The sequence below is a fragment of the Danio rerio genome, chromosome 12 (assembly GCF_049306965.1).
Source record: "Danio rerio strain Tuebingen ecotype United States chromosome 12, GRCz12tu, whole genome shotgun sequence".
Lineage (NCBI taxonomy): Eukaryota > Metazoa > Chordata > Actinopteri > Cypriniformes > Danionidae > Danio > Danio rerio.
The window spans coordinates 49,743,978-49,762,589 of record NC_133187.1 but is presented as its reverse complement, the minus strand read 5'-3'; the positions used below and the strand labels follow the sequence as shown (position 1 = coordinate 49,762,589).

General features: G+C 38.9%; 1 protein-coding gene across 4 annotated transcripts in view; it reads left to right on the top strand.

Moving 5' to 3' along the window:
- The window catches only part of rgs7b (regulator of G protein signaling 7b), a 95,406-nt gene that overhangs the window by 65,571 nt on the left and 11,223 nt on the right, over positions 1-18,612 (top strand). For 3 of the 4 annotated variants that reach the window (XR_012388258.1, XR_012388257.1, XM_073918953.1), the window contains exons 10-17: positions 1,432-1,506; positions 1,748-1,846; positions 4,572-4,633; positions 7,096-7,206; positions 12,662-12,787; positions 13,011-13,197; positions 15,219-15,308; positions 18,440-18,474. Coding sequence is in view for 2 of the 4 variants with exons in the window: in XM_073918953.1 (XP_073775054.1) it covers positions 1,432-1,506; positions 1,748-1,846; positions 4,572-4,633; positions 7,096-7,206; positions 12,662-12,787; positions 13,011-13,197; positions 15,219-15,308; positions 18,440-18,460 (771 nt within the window). In the remaining 2 variants the exon portion in view is untranslated. Of the gene's footprint in view, positions 1-1,431; positions 1,507-1,747; positions 1,847-4,571; positions 4,634-7,095; positions 7,207-12,661; positions 12,788-13,010; positions 13,198-15,218; positions 17,966-18,439; positions 18,475-18,612 lie in introns of those variants that run through there. The other variant, XM_073918952.1, reaches the window with a different exon arrangement.

Genomic DNA, 18,612 nt, shown 5'->3' with positions numbered 1-18,612 from the left:
AAAACAAAACCATGCAAAACTTTTTTTTTTTATGTAGATATACACTTACCGGCCACTTTATTAGGTACACCTGTCCAACTGCTCGTTAACGCAAATTTATAGTCAGCCAATCACAGCTCAATGCATTTAGGCATGTAGACATGGTCAAGACGATCTGTTGCAGTTCAAAGCGAGCATCAGAATGGGGAAGAAAGGGGATTTAAGTGACTCTGAACGTGGCATGGTTGTTGCTGCCAGATGGGCTGCTCTGAGTATTTCAGAAACTGCTGATCTACTGGGATTTTCACGCACAACCATCTCTAGGGTTTACAGAGAATGCTCCAACAAAGAGGAAATATCCAGTGAGCGGCAGTTCTGTGGGCGCATGCCTTGTTGATGGTCAGAGGAGAATGGCCAGACTGGTTCCAGCTGATAGAAAAGCAACAGTAACTCAAATAAGCACTCGCTACAACCGAGCTCTGCAGAAGAGCATCTCTGAACACACAACACGTCCAACCTTGAGGCGGATGGGCTACAGCAGCAGAAGAGCACACCGGGTGCCGCTCCTGTCAGCTAAGAACAGGAAACTGAGGCTACAATTCACACAGACTCACCAAAACTGGACAATAGAAGATTGGAGAAACGTTGCTGCTCTGATGAGTCTCCATTTCTGCTGACACATTCGGATGCTCGGCTCACAATTTGGCGTCAGCAACATGAAAGCATGGATCATCCTGCCTTGTATCAGCGGTTCAGGCTGGTGGTGGTGGTGTAATGGTGTGGGGGAGATTTTCTTTGGGTCCATTAGTACCAATTGAGCATCAACGCCACAGCCTACCTGAGTATTGCTGCTGACCATGTCCATCCCTTTATGAGCACAGTGTCTCCATCTTCTGATGGCTACTTCCAGCAGGATAACGCAGCATGTCATAAAGCTCAATCATCTCAGACTGGTTTCTTGAACATGACGATGAGTTCACTGCACTCAAATGGCCTCCACAGTCACCAGAGCTCAATCCAATAGAGCGCCTTAGGGAGGTGGTGGAGCGGGAGATCTGTTGGTGTTTCTGTGTGGAGTTTGCGTGTTCTCCCCGTGTTGGTGTGAGGTTTCCTCCAGGTGCTCCAATTTCCCCCACAGTCCAAACACATGTTTATTGTAGATGGACCTCAAGAGATTCTGATTGGGTTTCTCCATAATAATGAGTATGAATAATGAATGAACTATAATCTCCTTATTTACTCTCGTTTCCCATGAAAACAGGAGACACTGGACAACACTCACTTATTGAAACTTTTAGAATGTACTTTTTTTCTAAAAGGCCTTTTAATTTACTTTGTACGGCTTAATTTTTATGTATTATATTATATACACTATGTTGTTTATAGTGTTTTTAATAATATTCTGTTTCGTTACGTTTGTGTGTGTGTGTGTGTGTGTGTGTGTGTTTTCAGCCTGGCTGTGTGAACACAACTGAAGCCGACATAAAGAAATCCTCACGGATGAAGCAACCGCACAAAACACGGAAGGTAAACACACACACATCAACACACATACACATTGGTATTAGTGGTTTATGAGGACTCTCTATAGGCATAATGAATTTTATACAGTAATAAAAATTATTATCAGAGTTCTTAAAGGAGTAGAGTTTGAGCTCGTGTTTCTGTCTGTCCAGAAATAAGAAAAACACACACACCTCTGAGTAACCCCTGCTAATCTGTGTGTGTGTGTGTGTGTGTGTGTGTGTGTGTGTGTGTGTGAGCGCAGTCTGTTTACGGCCTACAGAATGACATCCGCAGTCACAGTCCAACATACACCAGCGCACCAGAGGTCAGAGAACCAACAGAGGATGAGCTACGTACACAGGTGACACACACACACTAAAACAAATGAATACACACACTAATTAACATACACACACACACACACACATACACACACTAATACACATGCCAATATGCATCTCCAGACACACACACACAGAAACACATTTTTAAACACGCATAATACACTCACTAACATGTCTCCAGACACACAGACACAAACAATAACCCATGCGCACACACACACACACACACACACACATATATAATACAGACAACATACACATGAACACACACACTATTCATTTTCAGACACACAAACATACTAATAAACAAACACTAACATGTGTCTCCATACACAAACAAACACACACACACACATACACACACACACACACATATATATATATACACACACACTAATACACATGCCCATGTGTGTCTCCAGACACACGCAATTCACATACACCACTAATACACACTCGCATATTAACACACACTGACACATTTTCAGACACACACATACTAAATTGTGTCTTCTTGATACACAGACACAAATAAACAATGACCTACACAAACTTATACACTGACACACACACACAAACACAATAATACACAACATACACGTGAACACACACACACACGCACACACAAACACATTTTGAAACACGCATATTAAAACATTCACTAACATGTCTCCAGACACACAGACACAAACAAACAATAACCCATGCACACACACACACACACTAATACACACAACATACACATGAACACACACTCAAACACACACACACTACTCATTTTCAGACACACAAACATACTAATACGCACACACTAACATGTGTCTCCAGATACAAACATACACACACACAAACACTAGAGCGTACAAAACACTCTGAAACACACACATACACCACTAATACAGTCTCATATTAACACACACTAACAAATATACAAACTCATACACTGACTCACACACACACACACACTAATACACACACACACACACACACATACACTAATACACACAACATACACATAAACACACACACTCAAAAAACACACACACACACACTGACACATTTTGAAACACGCATAATAATACACTCACTAACATGTCTCCAGACACACAGACACAAACAATAACCCATGCACACAAACACACACTGACACACACACACACACTAATACAGACAACTTACACATTGAACACACACAATCAAATACACACACACTACTCATTTTAAGACACACATAATAATACACACACTAACACAAGTCTCCAGACACACAATTAATAACTTACAAACAGACACACACACTCAATTACACACACACTAACTCATTTCCACACACACAAACATACTAATACACACACACTAACATGTGTTTCCAGACACAAACAAACACACACGAACACTAAAGCGTAAAAAAACAATCACACACGCACAAACACACTAGGATACACATACTGTGTACTGACTCAAACACTAATATGCAAGAAATACACACATACACACACACACACACACACACACACACACACATACAAACACACACACAATATCAAATACACACACACTAACATGTCTTCAGACACACACATACACATTTTACACACACAATAATGCACACATATGCTAACACACTAAATCACACCCAGTAGCACTCATCTCCATACACACACATGCTCTCTCTCTAACACACACACACACACACACACACATGAATATATACTGTATGCAATACGTCTCTGCTTCAGCTGATGCAATATTACATCTGCAAATCAGAACAGTGAATGTGGGCAACTTCCTCTTCCTGTCTGAGTGACTGAAGTCATTAATACTGACTAAAATTAGCCAGACTTCACATTAAACCTTCATGACATGCAGTAATGAGCTGCACACGGAGAGATGAAGAGTGTGTGTGTGTGTGTGTGTGTGTACAGTAAAACACACACTCTCTCTCTGTCTGTGAGTGAAAGTCTTTAGCTTTTATTATCACACCATTACTCTGATTTCACACGCATAATCTAAATTCAAGCATTCATTTTCCTTCAGCTTAGTCGCATGTTTATCAGGGGTCGCCACAGTGGAATGAACTGCCAACTATTCCAGCATATGTTATTAATCAGCGGATGCCTTTCCAGCCACAACCCAGCACTGGGAAAGTCCAATACACTCTCACATTCACACACGCACACACACGCACACAAACACTCACACACTCACTCTACGGCCAATTAAACTTACCCAATTCCCCTATAGCGCATGTGGTTGGACTGTGGGGGAAACCGGAGCACTCATGACAACTGACCCAGCCGGGACTCGAACCAGCGACCTTCTTGCTGTAAGGCGACTGTGACTAACTATTGAGCCACCATACTGCCCATTTAATTTACAATGCCGCCTAGGGTAATTAGGGTAAAGTTAGGGTAATTAGGCAAGTCATTGTATAACAGTGGTTTGTTCTGGAGAAAATCCAACACTAATATTGCTGAAGGGGGCGAATAATATTGACCTTAAAATGGGTTTAAAACAATTAAGAACTGCTTTTATTCTAGCCGAAATAAAGCAAATAAGACTTTCTGCAGAAGAAAAAATATTATAGGAAATACTGTGAACATTTCCTGACTCCGTTCAACATCATTTGGGAAGTACTTGACAGAAATTCACAGGGGGGTGAATAATTTTGAACTCGACTGTGTATTTTTGTGCTGATTTTTGCTTATATTGTAGTGAATCTGTCCGTCTGCTCTGTTCCAGATACAGTACTGGCAGGCACAGTTAGACAGACATCGGTTAAAAATGTCCAAAGTTGCAGAGAGGTGAGTTTATCTGCTTGTTGATTGCTCATTATATTAATAAAGTGCTATACTAATAAACTCTGTTTGATTAGAATTAAGGATATTCAGAAACACCGTGCCATTAAAAGCTTGTATTTTTGGGTCTCTTGTTCTTAAAAATGCTGCATTTGATTGATTAAAATGCTTGAAAATATGCAAATATTATTGTAATTTAGAATAGATGTTTTATATGTGATCAGGGCTTGAGATTAACTGTTTTGATGACCGGTCACAGTGGCTTGTAGTTTTCCAATGTTACTAGCCACTCTGCATTTTCACTAGCCACACTTTTGTTGTTGGGAAAATATTTTTATATGCATAAATATGACTTTGACATGCTAAAATGACTTGATTTAGATTTTGTTTTGTCCATATGCCTCCATTCAGTTAACATTTTGTGTGTCATGTATGAGCAAATAGGCCATGGTTTAATAGTGTTGTATTACAATTTTTATTTCACAGGACTTTTCAGAACTCACAATTAGGGATTTATCAAATTCTCTGACCAAATTCTCTGATCTCTGACCACACCAAACAATCATTATTCATTCATTAATTTTCTTGTCGGCTTAGTCCCTTTATTAATCCGGGGTCGCCACAGTGGAATGAACCGCCAACTTATCCAGCAAGTTTTTACGCAGCGGATGCCCTTCCAGCCGCAACTTATCTCTGGGAAACATCCACACACATACACTACGGACAATTTAGCCTACCCAATTCACCTGTACTGCATGTCTTTAGACTGTGGGGGAAACCAGAGCACCATGGAGGGATGCAGGGAGAATATGCAAACTCCACACAGAAACGCCATCTGAGCCGAGGTTCGAACCAGCGACATTCTTGCTGTGAGGCGACAGCACTACCCACTGTGCCACTGCTTCGCCCACAATAATTATTTCTTAGCCACAAATTTTAATTGTGTCAAAACAAGCTGTATACTATACTTTTCATTTAACAAAACATTTCTTAAAAAAAAAACAAAAAAAAAACAAAGAAAAAACAATTGACTTAAAATAAAAATGAAAAATAAAAATAATTTAAAATAATTATTGCCATGTATTAGAAATATGCACAGTATCTGTCCTGGATAGAGGTCTCTCAGATCACCAGTTAACTACACATAAATGGAGAGTTAATCTCATATTAAAGCAATATTGTTGTAAAAAAAGGATGATTAAAGCGTATAAACAAAAATAACCATAAGCAAAAGAAAGCAGGTGAAAAACAAACTGTGATAATGAAAGGATGATCACACGCTTAGGGCCAATTAATAATCTGTTCAAAGCGAAAGCAAGCGCTGCTGCTTACAAAAAGACACGTTTGGAGCTCTTGAAAGCAGCAGGACTGTGGGTGCATGAGCATCACTTTCTGTCTGTTCTATATGAAAGAGAATCGATCGCAGTTTATTCAGTTTATTAGCATTTAATAGCACAGCTAATTACAGTCTATGGGGCAGTTGCTAGGGTGCAGTATGTGGTTGTTAGGGTGTGGCTAGAAAATTAAAAGGCCATCAGTGATTGGCTGCTGGCTAGACTGAGTTAAATGAGCTCAGCCATTAGTCTGTAAGACAGTCTGATGGAGAGTTATGAGCTCACAAAGTTTGATCCCATGTAAAGTCAATGAGAGTCTTTTGTAATGGAAGTCTTTGGGACAGTTGCTTGGGTGCAGCATGTGGTAGTTAGGGGTGTGGCTAGACAGTTAAAAGCTCATCAGTTATTGGTAGTTTGGTAGTCGGAGTTAAATGAGCTCAGCCATTAGTCTGTAGGACAGTCTGATTCAGAGTTATGAGCTCATAAAGTTTGATCCCATGTTAAGTCAGTGAGATTCTTTTGAATGGAAGTCTATGGGACAGTTACTAGGGTCCAAAAGTGGTTACTAGGGCGTGGCTAGAAAGTTTAAAGTTAATCAGTCAATGGCAGTTTGATAGTCTGAGTTAAATGAGCCCAGTTAGAAGTCTGTGCGACAGTCTGATGCAGAATTATGAGGTCACAAAGTTTGGTCCAATGTTAAGTCTATGGGATTTTTCCGACAGTCCCGGGACGTTTTGTGGTGTGAGTTTGGTGGTCATAGCTCAAAAGCTCTCGGAGAAGATGAGTTTTGTTTTTTAGTCTCAGAAGAAGAAAATATAATAATAAGTTTAAATAGGATACACAGTTGCTTCAAGCAAGGAAACAGGAGCACGCACGCTGTTTAACCAGTTTAACTCTGCGGGTTCGTGGCGTTATCGACTTTCGCTTTAAGATTTAAAGGGCTAGCATTGCGACTGACTCCCGTAAGTGGTTTCGTTTGAAAGTGAAGAATCTATATTGATCTATATTTTATATATTTTATCACATTTTTCTAAAACAATAAAAGTGTTAAATTAATATATATATATAAATTTACACACATTTACAGAAGCCTAGTTGTGATTAATTTGGTGTGTGTGTGTGTGTGTTGTGTAGTTTGTTGAGTTTCTCTGAACAGTACATGGAGTACGATCCATTCTTCACGACGCCAGAGCCATCCAACCCCTGGATCTCTGATGATGTCACGTCTTGGGAGCTGGAGGCCAGGTGTGTGTATTTGTGTGTATCGCTGAGTAAACCATGTAAAAACAAGTTGATGTTAATAAACCAAAGCAGTCCCAACACATCATTTCATGTACAGCAACAAAGTCTGAGACAACAGGCGGAAAACCCCCCCGAAATAAAACTCTTGTTTTCATGGTTCATATTAATGTGTTTACTAACAAATAATGATGATGAACAATACCAGCCTGATCTCACGAGGAAGCGTAAGTATTTTACGTTTTGCCAGTTAAGTGGCTAATTCGTACGAATTCATATTAGTTCAGCGTACGAAATTGTAAGATTTTTAAAAAGGAGGCCCCACCCCTAAACCCAACCGTCACTGAGGGATGAGCAAATCGTGCTAAAATGTACTAATTAGATCGTATGAATTCATACGAATCAGCCACTAAATCAAAAAGTTACGAATTGCCGTGAGATTGTGTTGACAATACTCATACAGCATTTATTAATCCTAGTTCAACATTTACTAATGCATTATTAACATACAAAATACACTAACCGTACGTTCACACCGAAAGCAGCGAGAGCGTCCATGGTCGCTCTGGCCGCCCTGGCGACAACGCTGTCTGCCTTCAGCGCTACATTGATCTCGTACTTAAAGGAGCCGTTGCAGCATTATCAGTTACATTCCTGCATAAGACATGTTTCTAGCGTGAAAATGTTGCGCACTTCTTATCAAATTCATATAACAATGGAAGATCAAGTTGCATGTGGTGTGGCTTTGCTCTATTTATCCAATATGTGTCCATATGTCTGAAATATCCTGAAGCAGCAGTGCTGTTTTGTACTGTCACATCGCGTGAGATTCCCGCTTTTTAAAGATAAATTTATATAACATTAATGAACATCAGTAACTCGCCAGTAAGTTATTTAATGTATGTTCCTGTAGGAAAAAATTGTAAATAATTGTAAATCCGGCGACTGCAATAATCAAACCCTTGGGAACAACTGTGGTCGGAACCAAAGTTCACAGGTCTGTGTTCCCTGAACTGCTATTAAGCGGTGGACGTCTTTATTCTGATTGCTTGCCGCCGAACCGCGTCATAGCTCATTACCATAAAGTTGACTTCATTTCAACTCTCCTCGACGCTCACGCCGGCGAACACGCGCCGCGCTGCTCCTCGCCGCTTATCGTCGCCTATCACCGCCGGCTCTCATTGAAAATGAATGATTTCCGGCTACTTTGACGCTCTCGCCGCTTTCAGTGTGAACGTACGGTAAGGCTACGTTCACACTGCAGGCAAATGTCGCCCGAATCTGATGTTTTCCCCCTCATGTGACTCGGGTGATGAACAGCCCAAACCGCATGGAATCTCATCTTTTCAGGTCAGATCTGTGCCACTTTCATATGTGGTCTTAAATCAGACACCGATTTGATGATCTGCAATGCGGTCGCAGTGTGAACGGTTATGTCGGATTTCATGTGACTTTTACGTAATCTTTGAGTGACATGCGTCATCATTCTGTGCTGCAGACATCATCTACCCTCAGCAGCACAGTAGAATAACACACAGGGCGATTACAGTATCACAGAAAATTGGTTGTTCATGTTGAAAAAGATTTTGAAGACAAAACTGGTGCTTGTTAGCTAATCTGGTTAACGATTGAGACACGGGTTGAACGCGAAGCCGAAAAGCGTCGTGGGTGTTGCAGATAAGGGATTCGGGTGCAAAGGAGGAAGAACTTTCTCTCCGAGAGAAAAAAAGGGCAGGTGCTCGAGCACCCAAACCGCCCTTCTGCACGTGTCTGCTGTTTATAACGAAGTAAAATTAAATAACTCCGCCAACGGAGATAAACCAACTCCGCCTGCACAGTTCAGTCTGCGGCTGCTCATTAACCCTTGATGAGTTCATTACACCTCTGGTGGTCAGGGTGCCATGCACCACGCTTGTCATAAATCACAAATGATCAGTGTTTTTTATCACAGGAGACTTATTTTAGGTCTCAAATGCTGAAATACACATTAGTAGTAGCAGAACAATCATTTACAGTACATGAATTACACCACGGTTGTCTGTGAAAAGGGTAATAATCATATAAGCATGATCTGACAACGTGCTTACTCATGCAGCACACACGTGTGCGGATAAATAGACATTTTGTGCTCTCCGTAATGCACTTTTGCACATGCGGGTCAGTTTAGGACCATGATCTGTTCACACTGCACATCTGATATTAGCCCCATTTTTAACAGCAATGTGAACAGCCATGCAAATGCATCAGATCTGAGAAAAAATCTGATTTGAGCACTAAGCCTCGCAGTGTGAACGTAGCCTAAGCTACCAAGGACTAACAATGAATTTAAAATGATATCCTAGCTCTTTACGCTGTATAATGTGGAGACTTTTATTTTGTAAACATTGTATAAGTCAGTCGCGTAATGCATTTGGCAGCTGCTGGAAACCAGTGCAGTTTTACATGAGTAAACATTGGTAATAATTCTATTACAAAACACTTGGATTTTCTATATAAGACAATAATACATCAACCTTCAAAATAGCTTCATAATAAAAGTCACTGTCCCACACTATTGTGCATCATGAAGAGCCAGGATATAATGTAAAACTACTCTGGCTGTGTTCATCTGGAAGGAGAGAGTCATGTATACTGGACTATATATTGAATTGAGGGAGAGTAATTAATTGGGTAATTTACTTTTTGGGGTGAACTATTCCTTTAACAATCACTAATGGAAGCTTTTTGTAAAGTGTTGCCAAATAAATAAATAAATAAGCAAGAGAGAGAGAGAGAGAGCGATAGAGAGAGCATCCTGCTGTTGTCTGTCTGAGTACAGTCGTAATCAATTGTTGACAGCAGTGATGAATGATAATCAGATCAGAGGCGCTGCTGATCAATACTGACGTGTGTTTGTTCTGATCATCTGCACTGAGCTGATGTCAATGTGATTAAACCGTGAACACACCGAGAATAACAAAGCTCATTGAACATCGATATCATGTTTATGGTATCAGATAGTATCATGCTTAAATTAAAAAAATAAATCTCTCCTGCCTCTTCTCAAATCCTCTTCTCTGATTGGTCATTGCTGGTGTGGAGGCGGGATCAAACTGTCACTCACATGAGATCCACTAATAGCAAACCACAACCAGCAGCCAATCAGTTCCACAAGCTCTGCCTTATAAACGCGCACACACTTTTGACCAAGATTCACCAATTATTGATCAATTATATATGTATATGTGTATAATATTTGATTTATATTTATATTAGTGCTGTAAAAAGATTAATCAAATCCAAAATAAAAGCTTGTATTTAGTATTGTATATATGTAGAGAGTTTAGATGCAAAACCTCTCAATGCAGTTTGATATTTTCTTCTAAAATAAGCATTTTTCTCTTGTGTGTAGGCTAAGAGTTTTTTTGTGACGAATAAAAGTTATTTTCATTGCCTTTAAAGTGAAAAACTTTAAATGCAAGGTTTTTGCATCTAAACACTTTATATATATATATATATATATATATATATATATATATATATATATATATATATATATATATATATATATATATATATATATATATATACATACACACACACACACACACACACACACACACACACACACACACACACACATGTACGGTGCATATTTATTTTGTATTTATATAAACATTAATACATACATGTATATATTTAAGAAAGTTAAAATCAATATTTCTATCTAATACAAAATATCTATAAATACACATGTAAATATATTTACTTTCTTTGTAATTTATACATTTTTATTAATGAATACACAGTGTTTATACACCATGAGTACACACACATTTCTCATTCATTCATACATTTTCATTCATTTGGCTGAGGAGTCCCTTTATTTATCTGGGGTTGCCACAGCGGAATGAACCACAAACTTATCCAGCATATGTTTTACGCCGCGGATGCCCTTCCAGCTGCAACCCATCACTGGGAAACCCACACACTCATTCACACACATACATACACTGTGGACAATTTAGCCTACCCAATTCACCTCTTCCACATGTCTTTGGACTGTGGGGGACACCCGGAGGAAACCCATACAAACGCAGAGAGAACATGCAAACTCCACACAGAAACGCCAACTGACCCAGCCGAGGCTTGAACCAGTGACCTTCTTGCTGTAACGCAATAGCACTACCTACTATGCCACTGCGTCACCCCACATCTATTCCTTTTGGATGCAAATAATCACAATTAATTGATTGACAACAGTAATTTATATATATATATATACATTTGAAGTCAGAATTATTCCCCCCCAATTGATTTGATTTTTTTAAATATTTCCCAAATGATGTTGAACAGATTCAGGAAATGTTCACAGTATGTCTGATAATATTTTTTCTTCTGGAGAAAGTCTTATTTGTTTTATTTCAGCTTGAATAAAAGCAGTTCTTAATTTTTTTAAAACCATTTTTGGGACAAGATTATTAGCCCCTTAAGCTCCCCCCCGATAATCTACAGAACAAACCATCGTTATACAATAATTTGCCTAATTACCCTAACCTGCCTAGTTACCCTAATTAACCTAGTTAAGCCTTTAAATGTCACTTTAAGCTGTATAGAAGTGTCTTGAAGAATATCTAGTCTAATATTATTTACTGTCATCATGACAAAGGTAAAATAAATCAGTTATTAGAGATGAGTTATTAAAACTATTATGATTAGAAATGTGCTGAAACAATCTTCCCTCCATTAAACAGAAATTGGTGAAAAAATAAACAGGCGCGCTAATAATTCAGGGGGGCTAATAATTCTGACTTCAACTGTATATATATATATATATACACACACACACACACAAACACACAACCTCCCCCTCAATTATTCGCCCGTTTGTTTTTTTTTCTGCACTTTCTGTTTAACTGAGAGCAGATTTCTTCAGCACATTTCTAATCATAATAGTTTTAATAAATCATCTCTAATAACTGATTTATTTTATCTTTGTCATGATGACGGTAAACAATATTAGACTAGATATTCTACAAGACACTTCTATACAGCTTAAAGTGACATTTAAAGGCGTAACTAGGTTAATCAGGTTAACTAGGCAGGTTAGGGTAATTAGGCAAGTCATTGTAGAATGATGGTTGTTCTCTAGAGTCTAGACTATTGAAAAAAAATAGCTTAAAGGGGCGAATAATACTGACCTTTAAATGCTATTTAAAAAAATAAAAACTGCTTTTATTCTTGCCAAAATAAAACAAATAAGACTTTCTCCAAAAGAAAATAAATTATCAGACATACTGTGAAAATTTCCTGAATCTATCAAACATAATTTGGGAAATATTTAACAAAGAAAAATTAAAGGGGGGCTAATAATTCTGACTTCAGTTGTATTAAAGAGATGAGCATGTAGTGATGGGCACAAAATGCTGACTTTAGAGATGTTACTGTGATATGAATGTGTGTGTGTGTGTGTGTTTCTCAGTAAAGAACCTGGTCAGCAGCGGGTCAAGCGCTGGGGTTTCTGCTTCGATGAGGTCTTGAAGGATCCGGTGGGCAGAGAACAGTTCCTCAAGTTTCTGGAGTCTGAGTTCAGCTCTGAGAATCTGCGGTAAGAAGATCAACTCTACAGCGCCATCTGCTGCTGTTACACACACATCACCACTACACACACACAACATTAACAGTCTGCAGAGACAGTGTGGCAGTTGTAATATGATTGTTTGATGACTTAATGGTAGTATGTTGGAAACGGTGGTTGTATTATAGATGTGTTATGATTGTCTGTTGGTTGTACTGTAGTTGTGTGATGGTTGTGTGATTACTTTATGCAGGTTTTGGCTGTCGGTTCAGGAGCTGAAGAAACGACCCATTCGTGAAGTACCCACCAGGGTTCAGGAGATCTGGGAGGAGTTTCTGGCTCCTGGAGCTCCGAGTGCCATTAATGTCGACTCCAAGAGCTACGACAAAACCACACAGAACGTCAAAGACCCCGGCAGATACGCTTTTGAAGACGCTCAGGTCTGTGCTTATGATTGTCTGACTAGACATATGACGATATTCAATGCAATACACTGATTAATGATCAATTATTCCATCTTTTAGAGTGCTTTTAAGGATATTCAGGTTGCTGTGTTGGCAGTTGTTGTTCATCACTGCAGAAAAGACTTAATTGGCGATTTATTTTCGAGATTTTCATGTAATAGTCAACTCTGGATATTTTTAGGCCTTTTGTTTGTTAACTCTGTACAGTAAAGCTTCATTTGTTAACATCACTTAATTTAAAGTCACTGCACTTCCAACTACAAAAGCATTTATTTATTAATATTAGGTGAGGTTAACTTCTTAGTTAATGCATTAATAACACATTAAAATCAATAGTTACATCTATTTAATTAATTGGAAACAATAACTTTACCCTAATAACACTAGTTAATCCTTTAAATGTCACTTTAAGCTGAATACCAGTGTCTTATAATAAAATATTATGCACTGTCATCATGGCAAAGACAAAAGAAATCAGTTGTTAAAACTAGTATTAGTAAAAATTTCTTAATAAAACCTGATAAACAACATATTTTAAAATAAATAAAAAAAATTCACCGGAGGCTGAATAAATTTGTCTTGAACTGCACATACAATAAAACTATAAACAAGTCATTTTTGATTATGGTATCTATTAAAATAATGTTTTATGTAATAATACACTTTAATAAACAATGTAATAAACACTGGGTTACCTCAAGGCTCTGTTCTTGGGCCACTTCTCTTCTCCATCTACACATCATCTCTAGGATCAGTCATCCAGAGACATGGATTCTCCTACCACTGCTATGCTGATGATACCCAGCTATACCTCTCTTTCATCCTGATGATCCCTCGGTTCCAGCTCGCATCTCAGCCTGCCTGTTGGACATTTCACACTGGATGAAAGATCATCATCTTCAGCTGAACCTCGCAAAAACAGAAATGCTTGAAGTTTCTGCCAACCCGACTCTACACCATAACTTTTCAATCCAGATGGATGGAGCAACCATTACTGCATCCAAAATGATGAAAAGCCTTTGAGTAACGATTGATGACCAACTAAACTTCTCTGACCACATTTCTAGAACTGCTCCATCGTGCAGATTCGCACTCTATAACATCAGAAAGATCCGACCCTTCCTATCTGAACATGCAGCTCAACTCCTTGTTCAAGCTCTTGTTCTGTCCAGACTGGATTACTGCAACTCTCTACTAGCCGGGCTTCCAGCTAACTCTATCAAGCCTCTTCAGCTGCTCCAGAACGCAGCAGCATGAGTGGTCTTTAATGAACTTAAACGAGCACATGTCACTCCGCTGCTCATCCGTTTGCACTGGCTGCCAGTTGCTGCTCGCATCAAATTCAAAGCTCTGATGTTTGCCTACAAAGTGACTTCTGGCCTTGCTCCTTCTTATCTGCTCTCACTTCTGCAGATGTATGTGCCCTCCAGAAACTTGCGTTCTGTGAATGAACGTCGCCTCGTGGTTCCATCCCAAAGAGGGAAGAAATCACTTTCCCGAACTCTCGCGTTCAATCTGCCCAGTTGGTGGAATGAACTCCCTAACTGCATCAGAACAGCAGAGTCACTCGCTGTCTTCAAGAAACCACTAAAAACTCAACTATTTAGTCTCCACTTCACTTCCTAATCTGCAATTGCCTCTCTGGATATACCACTAACTGTACCCAAAAAAAAAATAATTACTAAATTACTAAAATATTACTAATACTTTCCTTTTTAGACTTTACACACCTGAAACTTGTCTACAGCACTTATTCATTGTTACTCTTATAGTTGTGTAAGTTGCTTCCTTGTCCTCATTTGTAAGTCGCTTTGGATAAAAGCGTCTGCTAAATGACTAAATGTAAATGTAAATAATAACACACACTCAAAATAAACATGCTGCTTGTTCAAACTGCTTATGTAAAATGTAGTGATAAGTGGTGTATGTATAGTAATAAAAGCTTAAATGATCAACTGTGTTCAGGTTTGTGACTGTACGTGTGTTTCCTCCACCAGGAGCACATTTATAAGCTGATGAAGAGTGACTCCTACAGCCGCTTCATCAGATCCAGTGCCTACCAGGAGATGCTGCAGGCCAAGAAAAAGGTAAAGGCTCTGAAACGGCTGGAAACTGCCATCTGAGCGTCTCCGGACAGCTGGCCGTCTGAACACACACTGCTTGCGGAGCTGGAAACACTTCTTAGGGATCAGGGCGGATGTTAAGGGCACTTGAAAGAACACTGCTTTAGGTGGCGTAGGGTTAACGTGGGAAAACTAGTACAGTCTGAGTCAACTACGTTACCATTCCTGATTTATTATTGCACTGAACATATGTGGTAGCACTTTATAATAAGGTTTCATTTGTTTTGTATTTATTAGAATATTCGATTTTTCTTTTATGTTAGTTAAATTTAACAAGTTAAACTCCGCAGACCTGGTACCGTGTCCTAGACATCATCGACTTTTGCTTTAAGATTTAAAGGGCCAGCATTGCACCAGACCCCCGTAAGTGGTTTGGTTTGAAAGTGTGGAATCTATATTTTATGCACATATGCATCACTTTGGTTTTTATTCTACTGTACAAAAGTAATTTACACTTAAATACACAGTATTTTGGAGACCCGAGCTGGGTGTTGAACATTGGTTCATTTTCATATTTTTCATATGACACATGTACAAGTTATAGCTCAAATGAAAGCTCTTGCCGGTGCTCATACAGTTCTAGCATTCTTTATACTGAACAATATTCACATATCAAACAGTTGCTGAATGAATCTCGCTGTTTCCATGGCGCAGAAGTGAAAACAATACATTTATGAGCAATAAGCAGCCCCAGATAGCACAGACAGCTGTCATCTCTTACCTTATGCTGTGCGCTTCAGGGCCATTCTCCTCTGTTTTTGAGGTGATGTGCAAAAGTAATCCTTTTATATGTCTGACGTGCTCCAAACACAGTGAATTATGTTTGATCAGACAAAAGAATAGTGAAATATGAACACAATGATCGCTCCCTGTGGCTTGTACAGCACCTCTCATCAGTTATAATACAATAACCTCTGCATAGATTATGGTGGAGACAATTTTCTTTCTTCCTATGATTACAGACATGTGCAGAAACCACCAACATTAATTACAGCACGCTTTAAACACTTTCAACAGTGTTTTCTGAAAATTCAAAGGGTTTTCTTTAAAATGATACCAAATCTTTGCATTTACACCTCTGCATGTGGATTTGGGAAGCTTTTAAATTTGGGGAGGCAAAATCCAGGCAGAAGTCCCAAAATAGCAGCAGAGTTGAACTGGTTAATCTCAGATGTTATGTATTATCGAAAGAAAAATAGACATAATTTCATTTGATGATATTATTTACAAGTGTCATGAATTAACAATGAAAATGCATAGTTTAAAAGTTTAATTTAAAAACACCCTGATGAAAAAAAATACTATACTAATTGGTAGTAAACACTATAGTGTGTTAAACCATACTATAAGAAGTAATATTAATTACCACTAGGAATGCACTGATGAGGATTTTTTGGCCGATACCGATAACAGAAAACTCTTCAGACTTGGAGGCCGATAGCCAATATGTGTAGGCCGATAATTATAAATATTTCAAAATGTTATATTGATATATACAGCATATATAAATGTAATTTACTGTGGTTGTGAGGTGCTGGATGAGTTTAAAATGCACCTTGAATGTGCTGGAGAAGTGCTGGAATTTGAAGTTGGAAAAGGTGTAAGAACTCTGATCCTCGCATAAACACCCAAATTAACACACACACACACACACAAAGACACACACAGATATAACCCTTAAAGGACGTTCAAGATGAAAAGCAACCAGAACTATGATTATACTCATCTGCTTGTAAAGGCTAAATACAAATAAAGAGTCAACATTCATTTTTTTTGTACTTAAAAAAAAACTAAAAGTTATAAGAGCCTGGCGGTATTAAAGACTTTGTAAATTCAGTTTGCAGACATTTGTAGGTACAGACATCTATTGTGTGCGTTCTCGGCAGTTTTCTCCTGTCTTTTAATATTGTCCAGATCATTCATTCATTCATTTTCTTGTCGGCTTAGTCCCTTTATTAATCTGGGGTCCACAGTGGAATGAACCGCCAACTTATCCAGCACATGTTTGCGCAACGGATGCCCTTCCAGTCACACCCCATCTCCGGGAAACATCCACACACACACTCATACACTGCGGACAATTTAGCCTACCCAATTCACCTGTACCTGCACCTGTACTTACCTTTGGACTGTGAGGAAAACCGGAGCACCCGGAGGAAACCCACGTGAACGCAGGGAGAACATGCAAACTCCACACAGAAAACGCCAACTGAGCCGAGGCTCAAACCAGCAACCCAGCGACCTTCTTACTGTGAGGCAACAGCACTACCTACTGCACCACTGCGTCGCCATTGTCCATATCGATATCAAAATTATACTGATCGACTGAAATTAAGAAATATTTTGTCCAGCCGTTATGTTTTGTTAGTTAATCTTAATGTAAATGAGTGAAATGAAACCTCATTATAAAGTGTTTTCTAAATGAGCTGTGAATATCAGATTAAGAGCGTGTGTGTGTGTGTGTGTGTGTGTGTTTCTGCTAGATTGATGGCGATGTGCAGGCCTGCTGCATGTTCATGTTTTCTCAGTGCCATATCATGGTGTCTTGGTTCTGCTTGAGCTGTTTCTCATTCTGTTCCTCTTTTTGCTGTTTGTTTCTATTAAACATCTTGTCCTCCGCGTCTCTGCATGCCTTTCTCTCTCTGTTTTTCTGTTCTGTCTGCTTTGTTTTGAAGTGATGAAACAGGAAGTGCTGAGCCTGATTGTCTTGTGCCGTGGTAAGTGTGTCAGTCAGCCAGGCTGATGAATCAGTGTTAGTAGAACTGCAGTCGTCTAACATGATCTAATGTTTCTGGAAGATTCTGCTGAGTGCTGCTGCTTTCATTTGATCAAAATACCCTAAATACCACAGCACGCTAACTTTGTTTTACCATTTTAATTAATAATATCTCAAAATTAACAGACATGTAATATTTGACAACATATTTGATTGGAAATAAGGGCTTTTCCCCTGTGATATGACTGAGAATGAAAACAGCAGCTGCTTTCCACTTGTCACATGGTGTGTTTGTGGTCATGTGATCCATGATGTTATGCATGTGTCTGGTCATGAGGGTGGTTTCTGGTGTATTGATGAACTCTGTTTTCCTTCACAGAAAAGCAAGAATCTTTTCTAGGCTGTGAATCGCAGGTGAGAGCGCACGTTTCTCTGTTGATTTGCAATATCAGTACATAGACATGGGACTAAATTTAACAAGTTAAATAATTAAATACAGTGGGCTCAAGTTTGGGCATCCCAGGTAAAAAAATTTATTCATGTGCATAAAGA